General features: G+C 43.9%; 2 protein-coding genes across 6 annotated transcripts in view; one reads left to right on the top strand and one right to left on the bottom strand.

Annotated features, from left to right (window-relative positions):
• NSUN2 (NOP2/Sun RNA methyltransferase 2) overlaps positions 1-20,664 on the bottom strand; it is a 48,860-nt gene extending 28,196 nt beyond the window's left edge. Inside the window, exons 1-10 of one of the 3 annotated variants that reach the window (XM_074945072.1) lie at positions 20,643-20,664; positions 19,469-19,626; positions 18,698-18,802; positions 17,025-17,130; positions 13,722-13,793; positions 10,697-10,781; positions 9,878-10,070; positions 4,941-5,015; positions 2,987-3,117; positions 899-972 (exon numbers count right to left, since the gene is read on the bottom strand). In XM_074945072.1, coding sequence (XP_074801173.1) covers positions 899-972; positions 2,987-3,117; positions 4,941-5,015; positions 9,878-10,070; positions 10,697-10,781; positions 13,722-13,793; positions 17,025-17,130; positions 18,698-18,802; positions 19,469-19,524 — 897 coding nt within the window. In that variant the 5' untranslated portion in view covers positions 19,525-19,626; positions 20,643-20,664. Of the gene's footprint in view, positions 1-898; positions 973-2,986; positions 3,118-4,940; positions 5,016-9,877; positions 10,071-10,696; positions 10,782-13,721; positions 13,794-17,024; positions 17,131-18,697; positions 18,803-19,468; positions 19,627-19,894; positions 20,016-20,642 lie in introns of those variants that run through there. The other 2 variants (XM_074945070.1, XM_074945071.1) reach the window with 2 other exon arrangements.
• SRD5A1 (steroid 5 alpha-reductase 1) overlaps positions 19,969-25,120 on the top strand; it is a 62,253-nt gene continuing 57,101 nt past the window's right edge. For 2 of the 3 annotated variants that reach the window (XR_012638206.1, XM_074945074.1), the window contains exon 1: positions 19,974-21,138. Coding sequence is in view for 2 of the 3 variants with exons in the window: in XM_074945074.1 (XP_074801175.1) it covers positions 20,825-21,138 (314 nt within the window). In the remaining variant the exon portion in view is untranslated. Of the gene's footprint in view, positions 21,139-25,120 lie in introns of all 3 variants that reach the window. The other variant, XM_074945075.1, reaches the window with a different exon arrangement.

Genomic DNA, 25,120 nt, shown 5'->3' with positions numbered 1-25,120 from the left:
GGCAGGCACTCCTTTCCTAATAGTACTCACCATCTCCAGATAAAGAAACAGAGTATAAGATGTTCAAAGAAAACTTTGTTTGATATTCTGTTTGGCAAGGAACCACTTATCAACAGCTGTGATTGTGAAATCTATACTTCTCTATTGTTTGGCCTTTATGGTCTCTACTTCTCTACTGTTTATCTGTATGGTCTCTGTCCGATTCTTTAATTGTTTCTGTCTGTTGAATAACTAAGGTGGTGGGGTCTAATTGGTTCAAGAATTATTTTGTAATGTGCTAGGATTAGTTAAAGAATTGTTTCATCATGGGCTAGGATTGGTGAAAAACACTGTTTTGTAGTACTGTAGTTTAAAATTATTGGTTAAGGTATAGCTAGGTAGTTTTAACTATATACACTGGGGTCGAAAGGGAAGTTCTTTGGAACCTAACTCCAGGACACAGCCCAAGATCAGAGCTGTCAGACCTCAACAATCTGCTGACCACACCATGCAGAAACTAGAGCCCCTTAGAGCCCCGGACGATCTAATCTTGACTGGCAATCAAGAAAAGTTCATCTGCTTTATTGGGTGTGGTGAGCACTGTATGCTTAGTGTGTGTATTCTGTTTTGGTAATTGTTAATAAATAGAGATTAAGGATATTACTGTGTAAGACTCTTTCACTGCTAAAAGGCCCTGCAGAGCCCTGAGTCCACTGGGGATGGGTGTTAGCCCTGAGTCCAAGGAGGAGTAGAGCCGGGAGCCCACCTTTACACCTGGAGGGGTAAAGTTGGGTCCCTTACTTCCTAAATACCCAAAAAGAGAGGGTGGGGGCTGAGAGCCCTAAATTGTGCAGATAACAAAGCATGCATCAAGACTGGGACTATGGTATATATCTTTACAGAAATATCTTCTGAGTACCTTCCATTGTGTAATCCCTCGCATCCACTTCAAGCCTGGCAACTCAGAAAAGACATCAGCAAGTTCTAAGGCACCTAGAAAGCCAAATACGCAAAAGCAAGTAAGTATTTTTGAAAATATAAACTTCAGGGAAATTGTTTAGAGGTGTACTTCTATGTAACCTTTCAAAACATGATTTTCTATAAAATTATACACCATGTTGGGTAAGATAGAGAGATTTATTTTGAAATACATTTTGTACTTCAAAGTAACAAAGAAGATATGAAATTACACATCATTATGAACAGATTTTTAAAAATCCAGTAAGAACTTTAAAGAAGTTTGACAACAGATAAAAGTAAAGGATAAAAAGACAATGCTACACAACACTGGCTGTCGAAAATGACTTTATAATTCGATAAAATGCCCATTTCCAACCCTGATAGGTTATGAGGCATCAGACTTTCAATCTAACAGTCCCTCAGCAAAACACTATTTCCAGTATTTAACTCATTACTTGGTAAAATGCTTCAAGACGCTCTGAACATGAACAAAAGTACATTTTCTATGATTCCTTTAAGTGTACTTGAATCATCACCCATTAAAAAAAAAAAAGCCACACACTACTGTTTTTTTTATTATTATTAAATTGCTGTAACTCAGGATTGCTATAAATGAAAGAACAGAGAAAGGTCTTTTTCTTTACTGATTTTCAGTTTACTTGCTTTATGCATTTTATAGTATTTTGTCAGTTCACTCCCCTTTGTCAACCAAGCGGTCACATCTCTTATTTGCACAGGTATTCCACCCAATAATAAAAAGGTGAAAATCTTAAAATAGAAAAACATAATTGTAAACCCACCAAATTGGCATGAGATGTCATTTTTCAAAGCTGTCTCAACTGGAAGTTAGTCACAAATATTAGAAGGACTCCATGTACAGTAAAACTCCTTGATTTGAGCTTCAGTAAAACAGACATTCAAAACCACTGGAAATAATTTGTAAGTGTGCAGTTTGCTGATTCAGTCAGAAAAGAAATGTCTGCTTGGGGTGGGTCTAGTGTGGATAATAATATAGTTTATAAAAAACTTCATGTGAAAGTCTAGAAATACCTTACAGATGGCATGAAACTGATGTGGGATAAAAACCAAAAGATGTTAAATGATTTAGTCAAGGACACAAAGGATGTTAGCAGACTCAAGAATAGAATCCAGGCCTCATAACTCTCAGTCCCCAGGCAGAAGGCACTAGAACACAGTTGCTCATGAGCTAGTGTCATTCCCTGATATTTGGTAACATCCCTCAAACAGGCCTAGGCTACTTACTACCAAATACTGCTGCATCTGATCCTCCCCCCATAAAATGGCACATTCTTACTCAACAGTTGTGCTCCATATTTGCTTGCTACAGTGACAAAAATAAAGGTTTAACTACTTTTTACTCCTGTTGATGCTACCAAGGCAACACAGCTGAGTCTAAATGAGTCTTTGGTACATCATTTACAGAACTGTTTAAGATCCAACATTACAGCTATAAAATCTACCAGTGCTGATCAGTGGCGTAGCCAGGTGGAAAAAACAGGGGGAGCGGAGATTAAAAAAAAAGGCGCCACCCGCTAGTACTCACCCGGTGGCGCTCCGGGTCTTCAGCAGCCCTTCGGCGTCGGGTCCTTCACTCGCTCCAGTCTTCGGTGCTGAAGGACCCCCCTGCCACCACAATACCGCCGAAGACCAGAGCGAGTGAAGGACCCGACGCCAAAGTGCTGCTGAAGACCCGGAGTGCCGCCGGGTGAGTTAAAATTTAAAAGGCACCAAAGAATTAAAACGGCGCCACTTCTGCTCGGTGGGGGAGCAGGGCGCCCCCAGCTACGCTATTGGTGCCGATAGGATGTCGCAGGAGACCTTATTTGGTCTAGAGAACTTTTATTACAACTGTTGATGTAAGAGGAGAAAATAAGGCAGCTTCCCTCCCATTCACACACTGGGAGTTTCTCATCTATACTGCACTCATCCCTGGCATTCTAATCTGCATATCTCCCATTACTGTGAATCAGTAAGATTTTAATGTATTGTTCAGTAAATATTCAGCCAAGATATCCCATTTTCTCACCTTCACTTTTTTCCAGCAGGGATGCAATCACAGCTTCATTTTCAACAGGATTCAATGAACATGTAGAATAGACCATCCTACCTCCTTCTGCCAGTTGTTCTACACCACGGGTTGCAATCCTTAACTGCAATCTAAAAGAAAAGTGTTTGTCTAAACCATTCAGGGACCAGCAAGACTCCCATTATCCCTTGTACAAAGCACCCTGTTACAGGTGACGCTTACTTGAAACCTCAGGGAAAACTTCATTACAGACATTCTAGCTATATTAAATTAGGCATTAAAACAGGACACACAACATTTAAACACAGAGCTTAATTTCCTCACGCCTCTATTGAATGTGTCCATTACCATAGTATCTGAATGCAGGCAACCTATCTTGGCCACTATCCCTCTCTGGCCCAGGAATACTAGCATTAAAATCAACAGAATGAGAAGCATGGCCAGCACAACAGTTAGTGTTGTACCAGAAAGACACATATCACACAATACAATATCCTGGACGGGGATGTGCATCCACAATACAACTCTGCCCCTAAAATAAACCCCGTAAACTAATTTATTTCAACTACTAGAATACTACTGTTTCAAATACGCTTTCTTAGGTATACAAAACACTGTTAAATTTTAAAGAACTTAGTCAATTAAGCTATTTCCCAAAAACCTTACAAAAAAATTTCTATGGATTGCAATAATTTGTAGTGTTGAAAAGCAGCATATATAAATCTGTACAACAGAAAGTTAGTACAATATTTACATATCAAACCATATCTAAATTGAGAGGTTAGTAAAATTAAATAATTTTAGGTTTTAAAATAAGATTTTAGAAATCTCATTTTTCTTTAAAAAAAAAAAAAATTTACAAAGATATGCTTAATTCCAGAATTCACATAAACCCTCTACCACCAAACTACAGTGTTAAATTAACAGCCATGTTTGATGCATTACAATAGCCAAGAACCCAAGCTGTTTATTTGTAAAACAAGGTCAGGACCAATCTTTTATTCATATTTATCAGACATAACAATACAGGGATTTCAACAATATTCATATTTTATTTTACATTAGACTTTAGGTATACAAAGTGTACACTGCCATTTTAGGCTTGCACGATCTTCCCTGCAGCTCCTGCCATTCGCCTCCTATCCAATTAGTTGGCTCACTGCCATTACTGTGCCCCCCACTGCTAACAACTCACTTCCAATGGATTCCCTGCCTTTGCATTATTTGTGGGGCCCTACCAATTCATTTTGGTCAATTTCAGTCATAAGATTTTTAAAAGTCAATTTCAGTTTCAGATGTTTACATCTGAAATTTCATGGCATTGTAAATGTGGGGGTCATGACCCAAAAGGGGAGTGTAGGGTGTTGCAAAGCTATTGCATGTGCGTGGATGGGGGTGGGGAGTCGCATGATTGCCACCCTTACTTCTGTGTTGCTGCTGGCAGGGATGCTGCCTTCAGAGCCCAGCACAACCATGGAGTTTCCTGCAGCCGGGGGAAGTTCCTGGGGATTTGATCGAGCCCCAGAGTGGCCCCTGCAGGGGAAGAGGAAGTCCCATCCCTGCCTAGCCCCACCGGGACTAGCAGCTGGAGTCCAGTGCACAGTAGGAATCCCCCGCTGGGGCACCCCCAGCCCTGCCCCTCCCCTATAATAGATATCACAGGGGAGATCAGATTTCACAGTTCACTATGTGTTTTTCATGGCTGTGAATTTGGAAGGGCTCCAGTTATTTTGGTTTTCATAAAAACCAAAAACAATAGGGATGCTACCCTATCTTTAATGTAGACTGATCCCACATTTGGGCGATTATCCCCTTCTCAGAAGAAAGTACGAGGAAATTAGCAGTTTGTTGGGGAAGTGAAAGGTGGCAACACTTCATAATTTCTATTTGTAAAACTGTTACACTGATGACATTTTCTGCAAACATATACAGGAATTAGAATATGCACTTTTACCCATGTAGCTGTAAGCTATTTTGTGTTGTCCATTTTTTCCATACATCTATGTTTTTTCTCATGGTTCCATCTCCACTGCAATAGAAGTTTATATGTTATAAGTTTATATATTTTATATATAAAATAAAAGATTTTTTATGATCTACATTTAACTCTATGCTGAAAAATAAGTAAATACAAAAATGGTGGTTTAACCCATGAGGCGACAATCCATTTTGATACTAACCACAGGGGATTCATCTTAAGAGGATGCTAAACCCCGAGCAGATCTTGTCTCAGACTCTAATATTAGCCAACTGTGAGACAACGGAACAATAATCTGTCTCAGTTATTACCCGGAATTCCCACTAAAAACTGGAACAGCAATCAAGTTAGACATAGATTTCCCCCTTTTCTAATTATTTCTTTAGGGATTAAAGGCAGTCACAAGATAAGAAAATTGTGGAACAACTATTTACAGGCAAAAAAATCATTTCTTTAAAAACAAATTAAGTTTTCAAAGTTAATAATCAAAACATGATAAAGCAAAATAAAAAAAATACATCACTAAACAAGTACTTTCTTCACTATTATTGCAATAGTGCCCAGTCAGTATTACAACCCCATTTTTGCTAGGCACTGAACACATGTAGGAATACCAATCCTGAACTGAAAAATTTACTATCTAATTTGATTCATATGCTGCTAGTTATCTTACCCCAGTTACTCACTTCAACACATTCCTTGTAAGCTACCAGACCCAAGAGCAGAGCTCAGACTCCTACCTCTAAGTTAGGGCAAACTGGATCTTCCATCTTAATCCAACTATTTAGCTCCAAAGTCTCAGAAACTATGCAACCCATCTCTACTCTGAGTGGATTTCCAGCACCAGACTAGTTTTACCAGCTGAGAATCAATCAAGAGATGAATCAATCAAGAAAGTCCAATAGGCAACAAAACCTTGTAATGCACCCACTGAAGTTAATTTCACAGACCTAACATATAAAATCCCAGCCCCAAGTAATAAATTAAAAAACTCCCATTGACTTCAATGATGCTAGGATTTCACTCCTCATTTTAATATAAAACATGAGAGGTTTTCAAAGAGTTAGTTAATATTTTTGCTTAAATTAACTTATTTCAGACTATGCATTGAGATTTAACAAAAATGTGACATCATTTACAACAGTTGGAACTTCATATTGCTATATCACTGGGCTCAAGTAAATTTCTGACAAATGCTTCTTCACGACAAATACTCTCTTCACTAAAAGAATTCCATTTTGAAGATGAATAATGAAGTTAAAAGTTAAAGAGAAAGTAAAGTAAGTATATGAAAGTGACTTGGTTTACTCATACAAAATGGCTGGTTGGATGGTTCAGGAAGCCGGTAATGTCAAACACTGCACTGGAAATAAGGTGCACATTTTTCACAGTGAGGGTAATTCACCACTGGAACAGTTTATCAAGAGTCATGGTAGATTCCTTGTAACCAAAAGTGAGAACAAATCATACAGCAGATGGTGATGTGAAAATAGTAGTCTCCATCCCAGTTACAGTGGACAATAATCCACACAATAAGAAACAACATCTCATCTGTTATTTTTGTTGATATTCTCAATAGAAACATCTAGGCCACTACATATGGGGTCTACACCGCCCTGCCTCCCCTCCTGCCCCAGCTTTTTACAATAGAACCAAAGTACACAAGTTGCTTTAAGATGCGGCTATTCATACTAAAGGACTTCTTTCCAGACTAAAAAAAAAAAATTTAAAAATGCACAATCATAAAAATGTGAATGTTCATTAAAATATGATACAGGATAAGGGCACATAAAAAGCTGCTTTTGTAGTGACAGATTGATTTTTTTCAAGTTCATTTTTAGATGAGGAGAGCTTTAAATTGAAGCTGCTCCTGCAACTTTTCTCCTTCCCAAGCAGTCAATTAGAGTCAGCGCTACACAGGACGGCTCTAAGCTATGGCCAGTTAGCCACTGACACTAATTGGTTAAAGAACTGCACTGAGGTCCTGTTCAGCAGGCCAGACTTTTTTTCTATACCCCTCTCTCACACAGTGCTGAATGTGGTGGGGCTTGAAGCCACTCATTTGTCTCAAACGGCACCTTCTATCTCAGGGTATTCAGAGTCATATCTGTTCACATTACTCATTAAACTAATTTTTACTTTTAAATCCAATGTACTCTTCAAGCACCATAGAATCATAGAATATCAGGGTTGGAAGGGACCCCAGAAGGTCATCTAGTCCAACCCCCTGCTCGAAGCAGGACCAATTCCCAGTTAAATCATCCCAGCCAGGGCTTTGTCAAGCCTGACCTTAAAAACCTCTAAGGAAGGAGATTCTACCACCTCCCTAGGTAACGCATTCCAGTGTTTCACCACCCTCTTAGTGAAAAAGTTTTTCCTAATATCCAATCTAAACCTCCCCCATTGCAACTTGAGACCATTACTCCTCGTTCTGTCATCTGCTACCATTGAGAACAGTCTAGAGCCATCCTCTTTGGAACCCCCTTTCAGGTAGTTGAAAGCAGCTATCAAATCCCCCCTCATTCTTCTCTTCTGCAGACTAAACAATCCCAGCTCCCTCAGCCTCTCTTCATAAGTCATGTGCTCTAGACCCCTAATCATTTTTGTTGCCCTTCGCTGGACTCTCTCCAATTTATCCACATCCTTCTTGTAGTGTGGGGCCCAAAACTGGACACAGTACTCCAGATGAGGCCTCACCAGTGTCGAATAGAGGGGAACGATCATGTCCCTCGATCTGCTCGCTATGCCCCTACTTATACATCCCAAAATGCCATTGGCCTTCTTGGCAACAAGGGCACACTGTTGACTCATATCCAGCTTCTCGTCCACTGTCACCCCTAGGTCCTTTTCCGCAGAACTGCTGCCTAGCCATTCGGTCCCTAGTCTGTAGCGGTGCATTGGATTCTTCCATCCTAAGTGCAGGACCCTGCACTTATCCTTATTGAACCTCATCAGATTTCTTTTGGCCCAATCCTCCAATTTGTCTAGGTCCTTCTGTATCCTATCCCTCCCCTCCAGCGTATCTACCACTCCTCCCAGTTTAGTATCATCTGCAAATTTGCTGAGAGTGCAATCCACACCATCCTCCAGATCATTTATGAAGATATTGAACAAAACCGGCCCCAGGACCGACCCCTGGGGCACACCACTTGACACCGGCTGCCAACTAGACATGGAGCCATTGATCACTACCCGTTGAGCCCGACAATCTAGCCAGCTTTCTACCCACCTTATAGTGCATTCATCCAGCCCATACTTCCTTAACTTGCTGACAAGAATACTGTGGGAGACCGTGTCAAAAGCTTTGCTAAAGTCAAGAAACAATACATCCACTGCTTTCCCTTCATCCACAGAACCAGTAATCTCATCATAAAAGGCGATTAGATTAGTCAGGCATGACCTTCCCTTGGCGAACCCATGCTGACTGTTCGTGATCACTTTCCTCTCATGTAAGTGCTTCAGGATTGATTCTTTGAGGACCTGCTCCATGATTTTTCCAGGGACTGAGGTGAGGCTGACTGGCCTGTAGTTCCCAGGATCCTCCTTCTTCCCTTTTTTAAAGATTGGCACTACATTAGCCTTTTTCCAGTCATCCGGGACTTCCCCCGTTCGCCACGAGTTTTCAAAGATAATGGCCAAGGGCTCTGCAATCACAGCCGCCAATTCCTTCAGCACTCTCGGATGCAACTCGTCCGGCCCCATGGACTTGTGCACGTCCAGCTTTTCTAAATAGCTGGACGTGCACAAGCCCAGCTCTGAAAGAATTATCTGGATTCTACTCTGGCTCATGCATTACCAACAGAATACTTAAATGCATATTAACTTACATTTGTGCAAAAATTTACATTTTGTTTAAAAAAGCAAGCTTTTAGAAAATCTACAAAAAATAAAAATGTTTCCAGATTTTTTCAGAGAGTCTTAAAAACATACCCTTGCAGTATTTGAAAGAAACACTGCAGCACTAGGAACCTGAAATTAGTGATCATAAACAAATGAAAATGACTTTACTGATTTTCATTATCCAAGAAGTGCAAAAAGTAAACAAGGGCAACTATGCTGAATTATTAAAAAAAATTCCTTTTAGTAGGCAGAGGTGATAGCAATAGAGGGAAAATAATTTATGTATTTTTCCTGACTGCATCCCTTTGAATTCCATTTACGTTTCCCTTAACTTTCTTTTTTCTTGGTGATGCATGAACTAGGAAGAATTCTGACTTTCAGATTCCAAGCTAAATTTCCAAACAGTTGGGGGTAACGGGGATGGGGGTGAAGAGGTTTTACTTGTAAATTAGGTAGATTTGATATGGAAGTGATTGAGACAGACAATAACTAGGAATCCTACAACGCCATTTTTTGAGAGAGTCGCTTTTCAGAACAGAACTGCACTTTTAAGCCCTGAAAGAAATAAAAACAACTATGCTTGTACAACTTGTTTCAAATGAAAGAAATTAAGATTAGTGCAGGATTTAGTAGTGCTAGCTCTCCCATAGGTATTTAGACTGGCTATCTCATTTTAGATACAGTATTAGTGTATAAGATTGTATTTGCTTTTAATATGAATTTTGTTTCCATTAATTCCTGCAGTTCTGGAGTTAAACAAAAACTAAAAGGTGTTATATCGCATATATATGCTCCATATATACCCTCCCATTCCTGATATAAAGGTTTAGAAGACAAACTTAGCTCATTGGCTAATGGAAGCTAAGGATAGGCTGGAGTGAGGCAAAAAGATCACTTATTTTAAACTAAAATTCTTTATTTAATCTGATGTGAAAGGAGAAACAGCTTGTTTTGGAAATCACAGCGAACCCTGCCTTTCTTCGCAGAAAGACAGCAGGACAAATTAATAACAAAAAAGATTACATTAAAAGTAGCACATTTAATATGTGTATTAAGAAGTAAATGCAATATACCTGCAGGGGACATCACATAAAATCCTATCATAGAAGAGGACCTCTTTTCTTCCATTATTGTCTATTTGTAGAGTAGGGATGCTGGAAGCATCATGATTTACCACCATGATGCAAGGACTGTTTAGCCTCTTAGCCTGATGAACCAGCAAATAGCAGCGCTTATTGTCAACATCATTAGCAATTACAAACCCCTCTGGGAACAAAATAAAATTTACAGGTTAACAGGAAGCATCTGCGTTTTGCATTCATATATTAGCCAGCTCATATTCTGCAAAAATATATATCACAGAAGCCAAATCGTGGCTTTACTATTCAATAATTATATTTTTAAAATATAGTTTTCCCTTCATATTGCATAAATTGTTTGGAGATGAGCATTTTATAGTCCTAATTTTTAAGCCTCGTTTCAAACATTTGGAACATGGAGTGCTCTGTTTAAATTAGAAGTGATCAATCTTGACACTATGCAACTGCAACAAAATACAGTTCTTCCGCATCTCATCCCAGAGTTAGCAGAGCTTAATCGCAGAGATGATATGCACTGATGCCCGAAAAGGACAAAGTTGCTCTGCTGAACACAACACATGGTATTTTTGCAGCAATTTTATAGAAAGTAAAAAGAATTCTAAAGTTAAAGAAAAAAGTGTCTGTAAACAGATGGTTCTTATAATGAAGAACTAACACAACCTAATGTAATATCTAAGGAGAGCACCAGAACAAAAATTTCCAAGATACAGTCTGTTGAATTCACACTTGCTTAATTACATGGACAAATTAAGCTCCAATCACATTTAATGTTACTTCAACTCTCAGACTTACCTGGAAAAGGAACATTCATGTCTGCATGCAACATTTCAATGAGCTGCGCAGTCTTAGACCCCGGTGCAGCACACATATCTAGAATCTACCAATAAAAAGTTTAAAAGTAAAACATTTCAAGATTTCTCAAACATGTTCAGCAGTTTTGATTTTAAACTGTGATATCTTGCAAAGATTTCTTTTAAGCATAAAACAGAAAGTTCAAAAGTATGACACAAAAGAGTTCATTCTAGCTATTTCTCAGATGAGTTACCCTTGTTCTGAGCATATATCCATCAGCTAAGGCTGTATCTACCCTATCACTTCTGTTGGCAAAACTTATTTCGCTCAGTGGTGTGAAAAAAATACACCCCTGGGCAACATAAGGTACACCGACATAACACCAATGTGGACAGTGGAAGCTCTCCTGCTAACAGATACTGCTGCTTGTTGAGGGTGGTTTAATTATGTTGATGGGAGAGCTCTCGCCTGTTGTCATAGAAAAACTACATAAGAGATCTTACAGCAGCGCAGCTGTAGAGAGCTGAGCTGCTCTCTAGTGTAGACAAAGCCTGAGACAGGCGTTCTAGTTCAGTCTCCATGCACTTGAGCAACTATCATTAGAGTTAATGAGAACTATTCATACACATTAAGGGTACCTTTAAACTACAGTTTTTTACTTCATATTAATTATCTTTGGTGAACTGAAAATTAACACATTTGTAAAGGCCAGTCTGGACACTCTCCAGGAGTTTGTGGTTTACCTTAGGGGACAATTTACAGTAAACTACAAATATTCATATAAGAACTGGGTCAGACCAATGGTCCATCTAGTCCAGTATCCTGTCTTCCAACAGTGGACAATGCTAGGTGCTTCAGAGAGAATGAACAGGTAATCATCAGTGATCTTCCCCTGTTGCCAATTCCCAGCTTCTGACAAACAGAGGCTACGGACACCTCAGAGCATGCTTTTGCATCCCTGCCCAGCCTGGCTAATAGCCATTGATGGACCTAACCTCCACAAACTTATCTAGTTCTTTTTTGAACCCTGTTAGTCTTAGCCTTCACAACATCCCAGGCAAAGAGTTCCACAGGTTGACTGTGAATTGTGTGAAGAAATACTTCCTTATGTTTGTTTTAAACCCAACCCCCTTGTTCTTGTGTAATGAGGAGTAAACAACACTTCCTTATTCACTTTCTACACACCAGCTATGATTTTATTGACCTCTATCACATCCACCCTTAGCCATCTCTTTATCAAGCTAAAAAGTCCAAGTCTAATTAATCTTTCCTGATATGGAAGCTTTTCCATAGCCCTAATCATTTTTGTTGCCCTTTTCTGAAGCTTTTCCAATTCTAATATATCTTTTTTGAGATGGGGCGACCACATCTGCACACAGTATTCAAGATGTGAGCGTACCATGGATTTATATAGATGCAATATGATTAAGGTTGTGAATCTGTCATGAAGTCACAGATTCTGCTGCGGCCAATGCGACTGGCCTGGGAGCCACTGTGGGGGCAGTCTCAGGCCACCACGCCCTCCCTCCCCCCAGCAGCAGCAGGAGTTTGGGTGTGGGAGGGTGCTCAGGACTGGGGCAGGGGGTTGGGGTGTGGGAGGGGGTTAGGGCTCCAGGCGGCGCTTGCCTCGGGAGGCTCCCCGGAAGCAGCGACATGTCCCTCCCTCAACTCCTAGGTAAAGGCGAGGCCAGGTGGCTCCATGCGCAGCCTCCGCCTACAGGTGCTGCTCCCATTGGCCATGGTTCCTGGCCCTAAGAGCCGAGGGACATGATGCCATTTCTGGGGAGCCACGCGGAGCCAGGCAGGGAGCCTGCCAGCCCCGCCAAGCCCCACCCCGCCCCCAGAAGCGGTGGTGGTCCTGGGCCACCCTACCCCCCGAAAGCACACAAGATTTAGTGAGGGGTATATAGTACAAATCATGGACAGGTCACAGGCCATGAATTTTTGTTTGCTGCCCACAACCTGTCCATGACTTTTACTAAAAATACCCATGACTAAAATGTAGCCTTAAATATGATATTTCCTGTCTTATTATTTATCCCTTTCTTAAGGATTCCCAACAGTCTCTTAGCTTTTTTGACTGCCACTGTACTCTGAATGCATGTTTTCAGAGAACTATCCACAATTACTCCAAGATCTCTTTCTTGAGTGGTAACAGCTAATTTAGACTCCATCATTTTATATGTATAGTTGGCATTATGTTTTCCAATGTGCATTGCTTTGCATTAATTTCATCTGCCATTTTGTTGTCCAGTCACCCAGTTTTGTGAGATCCCTTTGTAACTCTTCTCAATCTGCTTCGGACCTAACTATCTTGAGTAGTTTTGTATCATCCGCAAATTTTGCCAGCTGGCTATTTACCCCTTTTTCCAGATCTTTTATGAATATGTTGAACAGCACTAGTCCCAGTACAGACCCCTGGGGGGACACCACTATTTACTCCTCTCCATTCTGAAAACTGACCATTTATTCCAACGCTTTGTTCCCTCCATGGACAAACCTATGGGAAGTGCCTAGATCACGCTTTACAAACATGTCAACTACTTTGAGTTAATTGGCATCTTGAAATATAACCACCAAAACCCCTGGGTTGAGTCACACATCTTGTGGTGTTGATAGCACTCCAAACAAAACAAAACAATGGTCCTAAATAGCTCTTGCTCAAAATGAAAAAAATGAGCCACAGTGGAGAGCTTAAAAAAGGTGACTATAATATTATAAACAGAGAAAGCCACAGAAAAGGAAGGGGGGAAAATACATGAATACAGTTGAATTTTGAAGATAAAATATTTTTTGAAGGATGGAGGCAATGAATTGATTCAAAAACTTAAGCATACAGAGTTAAAAAAAATCTGTTCTTATTTTTCAGTATACACAAACTGGAGCCTAGAGTCATTGCTAATCTCTGTATGCAGAACACATGGTCTGTTCTAACAAATAAAGCATCAACACAAATGCTATGGGGTTTGTAATTTTCTTATTTTTCCTGTAATACTTCCAATTCTCACATTACTTTGAAGATTACCTTATGATGAGGATTAACATTAAGCAGCAGAGGAGGGATCATACTGACAGCTTCTTGACGACTAATGTTTCCCTGAAATAAAATTAACATATGTGCAGCATCCATTAGACCTGATACAAATGTGATTTACTTCACAATAAAACATTAATAGTGCTGAATGTGCACTGAAAAAGTCAGCATTACAAAACACCATGCAACTTCCCCCCCCTCCACAACTTTTTCCTTCTTCCGTCACAGATGCAGAAAGTTCCTCCTTTGCTCTCCTCCTTTAACCATGCCACTTGCTCCAATGAGCCCATCCCATCTTCTGATCTCTATCACACTTACTCCTCCGCTTCCTTACTCTTTTCCTCCGACTCCTTCTCACAATATAAACATGCCTCAGTCTCTCCCATCTTAAAAAACCCACTCTTCACCCCACTTGTCTATCCAACTACTGTCTCATCTCCCTTCCTACTAAATTTCCAGAACTATAATCTACAGTCCACAATCCCTGGATGGAGCTCCTCTCCTTCCATTCCATCCTAGACCTTCTCCAATCTGGCTGCTGCCCCTTGAGCTCCACTGAAACTCCTCTTGCCAAAATTCCTAATAATCTCTTTTTAGCCAAAACTCGGAACCAGTAATCCATCCTCATCCTCTTTGAAGTCAGCCAACTTTGACACCACCAATTACACTCGTCTTGAAATCGTGTCCTCTTTTGGCTTCTAATTGCTTCTTCAACATGTTCTTTGGAGGATCCTCATCTCCCATTCCAGCTTTCTGAGGGGATTCCACAGGGCTCTGCCCTTGGTCTGCCCTTCTCTTGCCCCTTTTCTCTGGGTAATCTTAGCTACAATCATAAATTCGATTACCATCTCTTTGCCAATGATTCACCAATCTTTCTCCCCTCCTCCAGACCTAAGTCCTTCTGTCCGAACTAAAAATCTCAACATGTCTCTCTGACCTCTCCCTCATGGATGCTGTCATAAACATACAGCTACAGGTAGCATAAAATCCCTCCTTTACCTGTAAGGGGTTAAGAAGCTCAAATAACCTAGTTGGCACCTGACCAGAAGGAGCAATGGGGAAAGAAGATACTTTCAAATCTGGAGGGGCTTGGGAGGAGATATTGGGGGTGGGGAGGGGGAGATAGGGTTCCAAGTGGCCCCTCCTTGAATGTTTGTTTAAATTACTTGGTGGTGGCAGCAATACCGTCCAAGGATAAGGAAAGGAATTTGTGCCTTGGGAAAGTTTTTAACCTAAACTGGTGGAATATAATCTTAGGGGGTCTTTCAATGTGGGTCCCCACATCTGTACCCCAGAGTTCAGGGTGGGGAGGGAACCCTGACAGATGCCTACCAGTCAGCTCAAGCAAAACATAGCTAACGCAGATGTCTTAATTTCCCCCCCAAAACCTCTCTTCAATGCCACCATGTTGCCTGTCACTCAGGCCTATAATCAGGGCATCATCGTAGTTACAGATCTTTCTCTAGGCCCTCTCATCTAGGCTGTCTAAACCTTGCAAATTCTTTCTCCACAACATCCCTAAAATGTGGCCTTTCCAATCCATCCACACAGCTAAATCTCTCAGTCAAGTGCTTATCTCACACCTCAATTACTACAAACATCTTTTTCTCTGGTCTTAAATACAGTCTTGCCCTGCTCATATCCATTCACAATAATGTGCTGTTCCATGATTAAGGCTTCTAGGCACTATGGTAACATAAATAATAAGAATAATTCTGACATTGCACTCATGCATTCTAAATTTCATTACAAATTTAAATATCAAGCTCACACAAAACTGACAAATATGAGTCAAACAAACAACAACATTAGTTTATCCTATTCGAACGTCTCTTCTTTCCCTTAAGATTAGGGATGTATTTAGTACTCAAGAGCAAGCAACTACAGCAAGTGTCTCCAGTCAAGCATAGTTCAGATAAGCATTGTACAAGCTTCCCCACCTTTCTCTGTTAATGAATTTGAATCCTGAAACCTATGTTCTATTATTCTCAACAAAAGCCTCTCTAACAGAGACAGCCAAAGGCCTATGTTTTCAAACGGTAACTAGTGATTTTGGGTTCATGCATTTTCAGATACTTACCTTGAACCACCTGAAATGCTCAGCACTGCATCTCCCTTCTGGGAAAGGGCGGGGGGGGGGATGACATTAAAGCACCTTTAAGGCACGTCAAGTTGGGCAATTCAAAATTAGAGGTACTCAAAATCCACTAGTCGCTTTTTAAAATTTAGGCCAATCTTTTTGTTATTGTTGCTCTGTTCTGGTCCTGTGATATTAAACACTGTCCAAAATGGACTAGGATGAGATCAAATAGATTTTCATGAGACCTATTGTGACCTTAACCCACCTCTCCAGAAATCATAGACAGGACTTTTGAACACTGATAAAACACCCCAAATACAAAATAAATAATAAATAATAATAATAAAGATAGCAGTGTTTATCCAACAAACACTGGAAAAGCACTGGGAGAAACGGTTACTTGTACCTGAAAGCTTGTCTATACAGAGCAGTATTGTGGACTACAGGGGTGTGATTTCTAAGGCACACTAACGTGTTGCACATTAATTAGGCCGTGTAAACCTGTTGGTGTGTATAAAAGGCTCCCTAAAGCATTTTAACAGTTTTGTCTGAAACAGTACTACACGAAGTGCACTAGGAAACATTACAAAGAGACTACTCATCACAGTATATACTTCTACAGTGAGTAATGTATATAATACACATTACTCATTAAAGCATACACAAAGAGAAAACCTCCTCCCACAACTCTGATATGAACAGCTACATAAAACACAAAAATTGCTAACAAACAAACCCAAATCACCAAATTAATAAATCCACAAAAACAGAAGCCATAATTATAGACTAAGTGATCACTATCATGGATTGTCTACTCAGTGTAGCAAAGTACACCACACGGGTGATTTGTAAGCATGCTAACATGTGCCGTTCTAACTGCCCCACATAAACCCTGCTGGCACAATCTAAAAAGTACCTAGTTCATATTAACTGTCCCACGTAGATCTTGCTGGCATTAACGTGAACTAGGGACCTGTTCAGAGTGCATTAGGACTTCCCACATGAAGCAGTTAAGAGTTGAGCACGTTAGGGCTTTACAAATCACGCCCTACAGAGCACTTTGTCAGTAATACGTAGACAAGCCTTCACTTCCCAATAAAAAAAGTGTTCTGGTTCTAAAAAGAAAATTCAGCTTTGGACACAATTCATTTGTTTGTTTGTTACATTTTATTTAAAAAAAAAAAAAAAAAAAAAAAAAAAAAAAAAAGCCTTACACATTCTGTCTCGCTAACCAGAAACTGATGAAACTTTTCCAGTTGTGGTGACTTCCGCAAGATTTTTCTGCTCAAGTTAGTGTGCCATGCTAGCTCTTCTGGATACCTGAATAAACAAAGAGAGACACCCAGTGCAAACTCACCAGAAACTAATGCAACTTCAAAAATCGTTCTAAATGAAAATATACAGCCACTTTTCTTTAGACAATTTACAGATTGTCTAAATTATTTACATACAAGTTGTCTGAAGAGTGCAGAACACAGTACAAAACTAAAATATGTAAAATGGTCAAGTAAGAGAAATATTAGACTTTTAAGATTCCAGGCTTTAAACAATTCTGTAACAACTCTCACTATGACTCTTTCATTGTAACAGCTTAGCTGAATCCACACCACAGATACCCGGGCCAAAATCTGTCATGGGACCATCTGATCTCATAAGAACATAAGAAAGAAAAGTAAGAAAATGTGTAAACTCAACAGAACAGGACATTATCAAACTACAAATCCTGCTCCTACCTATGTCAGTACTGGATACACTTTGTGAGGCTATTATTAACCTTTACACTAAAGCAGCATCACAACGGATATAGCTGTGATTCATAGCAGACTATCAGAAAGATCACACAAACCACTGCCCCAAAAACTTCCACTGGACTATACTTTGTTGTGCTGTGGCAAGCGGTCAGCGTACAGCGAAGTACAGCCACAACAGCGTTCCCTCTAATTTTTCACACACATGTGCAGAATGAATTTTGTTATGTGCAACAATATGGAGAAAAAATTCATGTGGCGGGGGTGGGGTTGACGGTAGGAGTGGGAGGGGCTCAGGGATGGGGTAGAGGGTTGGAGTGCAGGGGGGTGCGGGCTCTGGAGTGGGGCCAGGGATAAGGGGTTTGGGGTGCGGGCTGCCCAGGGCTACGGCAGGGAGAGAGCCGTGGAAGCTCTGGGGCCGGGGCCACGAAATAGGCGCCTCTTCCCTGTCTGCAGCAGGTCCAGGCCAGCCTGGGTTGGGGCCGGGGGAGAAGCATCTTTTCCCGCCACAGCCCTGAGCACCTGCACAGTGGTTAATAGGCTGCTGCACGGCTGCACAGCCTAGAGGGAACTTAGCTCTGGTTAACTTAGCTCTGCAATCAGACAAATTAAGACTGATTCTGAAAAATGAACTGAAAAATAGAGATTCTCCCCTCCCCCAGATCTTTTTCCGTTCAGTTATAATAATCTTAGGTGGTCACTGGTAACTACAATGGATACAAACTTTTCAAATAACTATGTGGCATTTTCCTTTTACTAAAAAATATATATGATTAAAAAAAAATTAATTCTATAAGAAACTTCATTTTGGGTATTAAAATGCGATAGAGAAATATCTGCCAAAAACAGTACTATTGAGCACCCTAAATCCATTTTTAGTAGCACCAAGAAAGTTAGAATATGTATAAAAATTATGTTTAATGCTAAAAGGGGTCATTAGTTATAAGCAATAAGATTTGATTAGCCAGTGGGTATCTTTCAAGAACAACTAGCCAAATCCAGGGTTCAACTTTAAGCTCAATGAATTCCACTACTAATAGTATATACGTTAATTATTAGATAAGGTAGCAAAGGAATAGAGCAAACTAAACTCTTGAAACAACATATTCTGAGTTTACAAAGTGTCTTAGTTTTCTTACCACTTTAGTGGTTGTGGCACTTGAATTTTTTGCCCATCAACTACCAGGTCCTGCAACTCCTTGAAATACTTGTTCTTCAAGCAGTGCAGAATTTCTTTTGCATGGCTAAAGAAAGAACAAAATGTTTTTGATTAAAAAACAGTTGATTGATTCGAAGAGTGCAATGAAACAAAACTGTTCTGATTACAACACTTCCACCTGGGGCTGAGGGCACCATCATCAATTCTCTCCCATTTCTGTTTGATGGTTACCTTCTACCACCTAGATTTTGTCCTTCCCACTTTAAGAAGCAAGATCACACTTTTGTTGATGGTCCTGCATACACCATCTACCCAGCAGCTCCAGCAACACAGAGAAACTGACACCAGTTTCACTCTGCTGCTCCTGTTGGGTGAAGTGCTATGTGCACTAGTGCAATTCTGTGCTGCTGCGCCTGTTGCTGGGGGCACTGGTCAGGGCATGTAAAAACAGGAAGACGACGAATGAAGAATTAATTACAGAGCACAATAAACCCCTCTCACGTGGGGCACCTTTTCGCCACCTTTGCCATCTCTACCCTACAGATGAAAGCAGTTACAGATTAGGCCAGAAGAAAGACACACCGCCCGGCAGGCGTAAGAGCAGGGGGGGCTGCCGAACCCCAGGGGCTGACGCCGCTTCCGTGTATCGCGTCACCGGCGTCCCCAGCGGGCGTGTTCGGCTCCCCCCCCTCTCGGCAGCAACGGCCTTTTGCTGAGCGCTTCCTACGCCCCGCCCCCGGGCCGCGCTCACCTCTTGTAGCCAGTGATGCGCAGGGTGGCGGGGAGCGGCTCCCTCAGCGCCGCCATGAAAGGCTCCCATTCGCCCTCGGGCACGATTCGCAGCTCCCGGTAGTAGCGCTCGAACAGCGCGTTCTCCTTGACGATTTCGGGGTAGCCGCCTTCCCAGCCCTGCAAGAGGCGGCGGCGGTCCGCGGGTCAGACGCGGCGCGAGGCAGGGGAGCAGAGCGCCCCATGGGCGCGGCTCCCGGGTTGGCAACAGGGAGCTCCCGGCGGGGGGGGGGGTCTCGCGCGCGAGGATCTGACTAAGAGTCAGGGACCCTTAGCGCGCCCCGGGCCCGAGCAACCTATGCGGGCGGGGGACACAGGCGCTCGGCCCGCGGAGCCTCCGCGGCGTCAGTGAGTCTGCTCCAGCCCAGCCCGCCCGGCAGCTGCTTACCACCTGCTCCCGGCCCTGCCCGTCCCCGCCGCCGCCCCGCTCGCGGCGCTGCTGCTGCCTTTGGCGGTTGCGCTGCCTGCGGCCCATCGCGCCCGCGCGCCGCACGAAACCGGCTGCTACCCCGCGCCACAGAGCAATTGTCCCGCAGCGGAAGGCCAGCCGTCACCCAATGTTGTCACGTGGCGCATGCCGTGGCCGAGTTTTTGCGCGTGCGCAGAATCCTTGCGGGCTGACGGCACTGCATGGAAAGCCCCCCAAAGGGCTGCCCGCGGATTCGCATGCAGCATAAACTCAAGTGTGCTAATAGTCTCCTTCGTTGAGCTAGCCAGCCAGCAGCGGGAAGCGCCGTTGTTTTAATGAACCGGGGTCTGGCCGGCGGGGAGGACATCTCTGTGTCACTTGTGGGGATTCATTGTTTTATCTTTTTGGACTAGCCCATGAGCATGCCGTCTTTAGGCGCCTGTGTGTCGCCCACATTAGGAAATAAGGGTAGGAACTCGGCCCGATGTCTCAAATTTGTATTAGCTAATCTAAACGATTGATAGCACAACTTCTCCAGTCGATGTTTGCAGAGATTGGGTACCTGACTCGTGCCGTCGTATGCCGATGAAAAGCTATAAGAGAACCCACCCAAGGCCGCACCCCAAATATCACCTCTCCGATTGTGACATCTGTGTGGGCGGGCTCAGGGCGAGGGTAGGTGGGTAGGTAGGCAGGCGGGGCTCTAGCTCAGCGCAGCTGTCCCTACCCCGTCGTGCAGATTGGCTGGCCTGCTGCCTGTCCCGCTAGTGTCCCGCCGTGCCCATGCCGGCGAGGGGCCAGCGCCTTTTGCACCCAGTGGTCTCATTGGTGCCGCGTGGCCAAACCCCGCCGTTGCTCCCCGCGCGCGGCGCTGCGGCACCGGCCGGTGGGGACTGAGCGCACGTGGCCATGGAAGCGGCGGGCGGGTTGTGGCAGTGGCAGTCGAGGACGGATGAGCGGCGGCTGCTGGAAATCCTGTCCTCCGGGCTGGTGGGCATTGGGGCGTTCTCCGCGCTGCTGCTGTGCTTCCTGCGGATGCCGTACGGGCGCTACTCCACTGGCCGCTTCGGCTACCCAGTGCCCGCCCGCCTGGCTTGGACACTGCAGGAGCTGCCGTCGCTGCTGGTCCCGCTGGGGCTGAGCCTCTTCAGCGGCGCGGCCCGCCTCTCCGAGTGGCCGAACCGGATACTGCTGGCGCTGTTCATCGTGCACTACGCGCACAGGTACGCGTGCGGCTCCACGCGGCGTGTCCCTGCGGCCGCCCGCGCTGCGCAGCCCCCGCGGGGAAATCCCAGCGTGCAGGGCGCTGCTGGGCGCCCGAGCTTCCGCCGGGAGGCTCAGCCTAGCCTGGGGGTTTGTCCAGGTCTGGCTCTGAGACGAAAAGGCACAAGATTTGCCAGGTATTGGTGTGGAAGGGTGTGACGTAATCTTGAAGAGCCCCTTGCCCCTGTGACTTCACCCCAGGGCAGTGGTTTTCAAACTTTTTCTGGTGACTCAATTGAAGAAAATTGCTGATGCCTGTGACCCAAGGGAGCTGGGGATGAGGGGTTTGGGGTGTGGGAGGGGCAGAGGTTTGGGGTGTGGAGGTGAGGGCTGTGGGTTGGGTTCAGGGTGTGGGAGGGGGTCAGGGCTCTGGGCTGGGGATGAGGAGGTTGGAGTGGAGGAAGGGGCTTGGGGGGGGAGGGGGCTCAGAACTGGGGCAGGGGATTGAGGCATGGGTTTACTTCAGGTGGCTCCTGGTCAGCGGCGCAGCGCCGGGTGCAAAGGCAGGCTTCCTGCCTGTCCTGGCACCACAGACCATGCTGCGCCCTGGAAGCATCCAGCAGGAGGTCCGGCTCCTCATGGCTCTGTCCCGCAGGCTTCGTCCCCCCCCCACCAGCTCCAATTGGCAAGGAACTGGCCAATGGGAGTGCGGAGCTGGTATTCAGGGCAAGGGCAGCACACAGAGCCCCATATCTGTCTTCCCCCACTCACCTCCTGCCTAGGAGCCGGACCTGCTCGAGGCCGCTTCTGGGGCGCAGCGCAGTGTCCGAACAGGTAGGGACTACCCTGCCTTAGTCGGAGAGCACCACCGTCAGGACTTTTAACGTCCCGGTTGGCAGTGCTGACAAGAGCCGCCGCGACACAGTGCCTTTCATTCCGTGACCCAGTACTCGGTTGCGACCCACAGTTTGAAAACCACTGCCCTATGGTGACCACACGTCCTGATTTTATAAGGACAGGCCCAGTATTCAGGGTTTTTCCTAATAAAAGGCACCTATTACCCCTTATCCCCATTGCGATTTTTCACATTTGCGATCTGGTCACTCTACCTCATCCTAACTTTTTGCCTGGTCATGCCAGAGGGGTTGGAGTGGCATGTGCTTCAAAATGGCAGGGGCTGAGGGTAAGGACAGTAGGTTGAGGTGATGTCCTGTGTGTGAGGTAATGCTGGTCATGTGGGGACAGGGTCATGCTGAGATGGGGTGTGAGGATCCTGGAGCAGGGTACTGAAATGTCAGGATTCTGGGAATGCATGAGTAATTACCCTACCTCTACATCTTGCACACATGGGCTCCCGCGGGGCTGGGCTCACTGGTGTATCAGGGTATGTCCACGCAAACTCAGGCTCGAGTCCAAACTCCCCTTCTGTCCACACAGAAACTAGTTGAATTTGGGCCTATGGACCCTGCTGGAGGTGGTGGGTCAGAGCTCAAATCCTCCTCTGATGTAGCTCAGAGCTCATGTGTTTTGCAGTGTGGACACAGTTCAAGTGAGAGTCCAGCCACACGGCCCGGTGGCAGCAGCTTGCTAGACTCAAGGTAGTGGGGACTCATGCTGTTGCTCTATAACTAGCTGTAAGAAAAGGAGTACTTGTGGCACCTTAGAGACTAACCAATTTATTTGAGCATAAGCTTTCGTGAGCTACAGCTCACTTCATCGGATGCATACTGTGGAAAGTATAGAAGATCTTTTTATACACACAAAGCATGAAAAAATGGGTGTTTACCACTACAAAAGGTTTTCTCTCCCCCCACCTCACTCTCCTGCTAGTAATAGCTTATCTAAAGTGATCACTCTCCTTACAATGTGCATGACAATCAAGGTGGGCCATTTCCAGCACAAATCCAGGGTTTAACAAGAACATGGGGGGGGGATTGTCTGGCTATGTAGACTCCCTCCTCAGGCTCTATGCTACCAGCACTCCCAGCTACCTTCGAGACACCACTGACTTCCTGAGGAAACTACAATCCATCGGTGATCTTCCTGATAACACCATCCTGTCCACTATGGATGTAGAAGGCCCTCTACACCAACATTCCACACAAAGATGGACTACAAGCCGTCAAGAACACTATCCCCGATAATGTCACGGCTAAGCTGGTGGCTGAACTTTGTGACTTTGTCCTTACCCATAACTATTTTACATTTGGGGACAATGTATACCTTCAAATCAGCGGCACTGCTATGGGTACCCGCATGGCCCCACAGTATGCCAACATTTTTATGGCTGACTTAGAACAACGCTTCCTCAGCTCTCGTCCCCTAACGCCCCTACTCTACTTGCACTACATTGATGACATCTTCATCATCTGGACCCATGGAAAAGAAGCCCTTGAGGAATTCCACCATGATTTCAACAATTTCCATCCGACCACCAACCTCAGCCTGGTCCAGTCCACACGAGATCCACTTCCTGGACACTACAGTGCTAATAAACGATGGTCACATAAACACCACCCTATACCGGAAACCTACTGACTGCTATTCCTATCTACATGCCTCCAGCTTTCACCCTGGCCACACCACACGATCCATTGTCTACAGCCAAGCTCTGCGATACAACCACATTTGCTCCAACCCCTCAGACAGAGACAAACACCTACAAGATCTCTATCAAGCATTCTTAGAACTACAATACCCACCTGCGGAAGTGAAGAAACAGATTGATAGAGCCAGAAGAGTTCCCAGAAGTCACCTACAGTCACCTTACAGAACAGGCCTAACAAAGAAAATAACAGAACGCCACTAGCCGTCACCTTCAGCCCCCAACTAAAACCCCTCCAACGCATTATTAAGGATCTACAACCTATCCTGAAGGATGACCCAACACTCTCACAAATCTTGGGAGACAGGCCAGTCCTTGCCTACAGACAGCCCCCCAACCTGAAGCAAATACTCACCAGCAACCACATACCACACAACAGAACCACTAACCCAGGAACCTATCCTTGCAACAAAGCCCGTTGCCAGCTGTGCCCACATATCTATTCAGGGGACACCATCACAGGGCCTAATAACATCAGCCACACTATCAGAGGCTCATTCACCTGCACATCCACCAATGTGATATATGCCATCATGTGCCAGCAATGCCCCTCTGCCGTGTACATTGGTCAAACTGGACAGTCTCTACGTAAAAGAATAAATGGACACAAATCAGATGTCAAGAATTATAACATTCATAAACGAGTCAGAGAACACTTCAATCTCTCTGGTCACGCGATTACAGACATGAAAGTTGCGATATTACAACAAAAAGCCTTCAAGACCAGACTCCAGCGAGAGACTGTTGAATTGGAATTCATTTGCAAATTGGATACAATTAACTTAGGCTTGAATAGAGACTGGGAGTGGCTAAGTTATTATGCAAGGTAACCTATTTCCTCTTGTTTTTTCCTAACCTCTCACTCCCCCCAGACGTTCTTGTTAAACCCTGGATTTGTGCTGGAAATGGCCCACCTTGATTATCATACACATTGTAAGGAGAGTGATCACTTTAGATAAGCTATTACCAGCAGGAGAGTGGGGTGGGGGGAGAGAAAACCTTTTGTAGTGGTAAACACCCATTTTTTCATGCTTTGTGTGTATAAAAAGATCTTCTATACGTTCCACAGTATGCATCCGATGAAGTGAGCTGTAGCTCACGAAAGCTTATGCTCAAATAAATTGGTTAGTCTCTAAGGTGCCACAAGTACTCCTTTTCTTTTTGCGAATACAGACTAACACGGATGCTACTCTGAAACCTTTACAGAGATATGTTACATGGCATATGTAGCATTAAACATATTCTAGTTATATCATATTCATAAGCATATTTCCATAAAGCCTTATCGGAGGGCAACATCACAAGAGGGGGCGAAAGAGAGTGAGCAGTGGGTGTAGAGAGAGGCAAAGGAGCAGAGAGGAGCGAGTGGCCAGCAGGTTGGGTCAGAGAGGAGTGAG

This window comes from Natator depressus, chromosome 2, assembly GCF_965152275.1.
Source record: "Natator depressus isolate rNatDep1 chromosome 2, rNatDep2.hap1, whole genome shotgun sequence".
Classification (NCBI taxonomy): domain Eukaryota; kingdom Metazoa; phylum Chordata; order Testudines; family Cheloniidae; genus Natator; species Natator depressus.
This window is presented reverse-complemented; position numbering and strand designations above follow the sequence as displayed.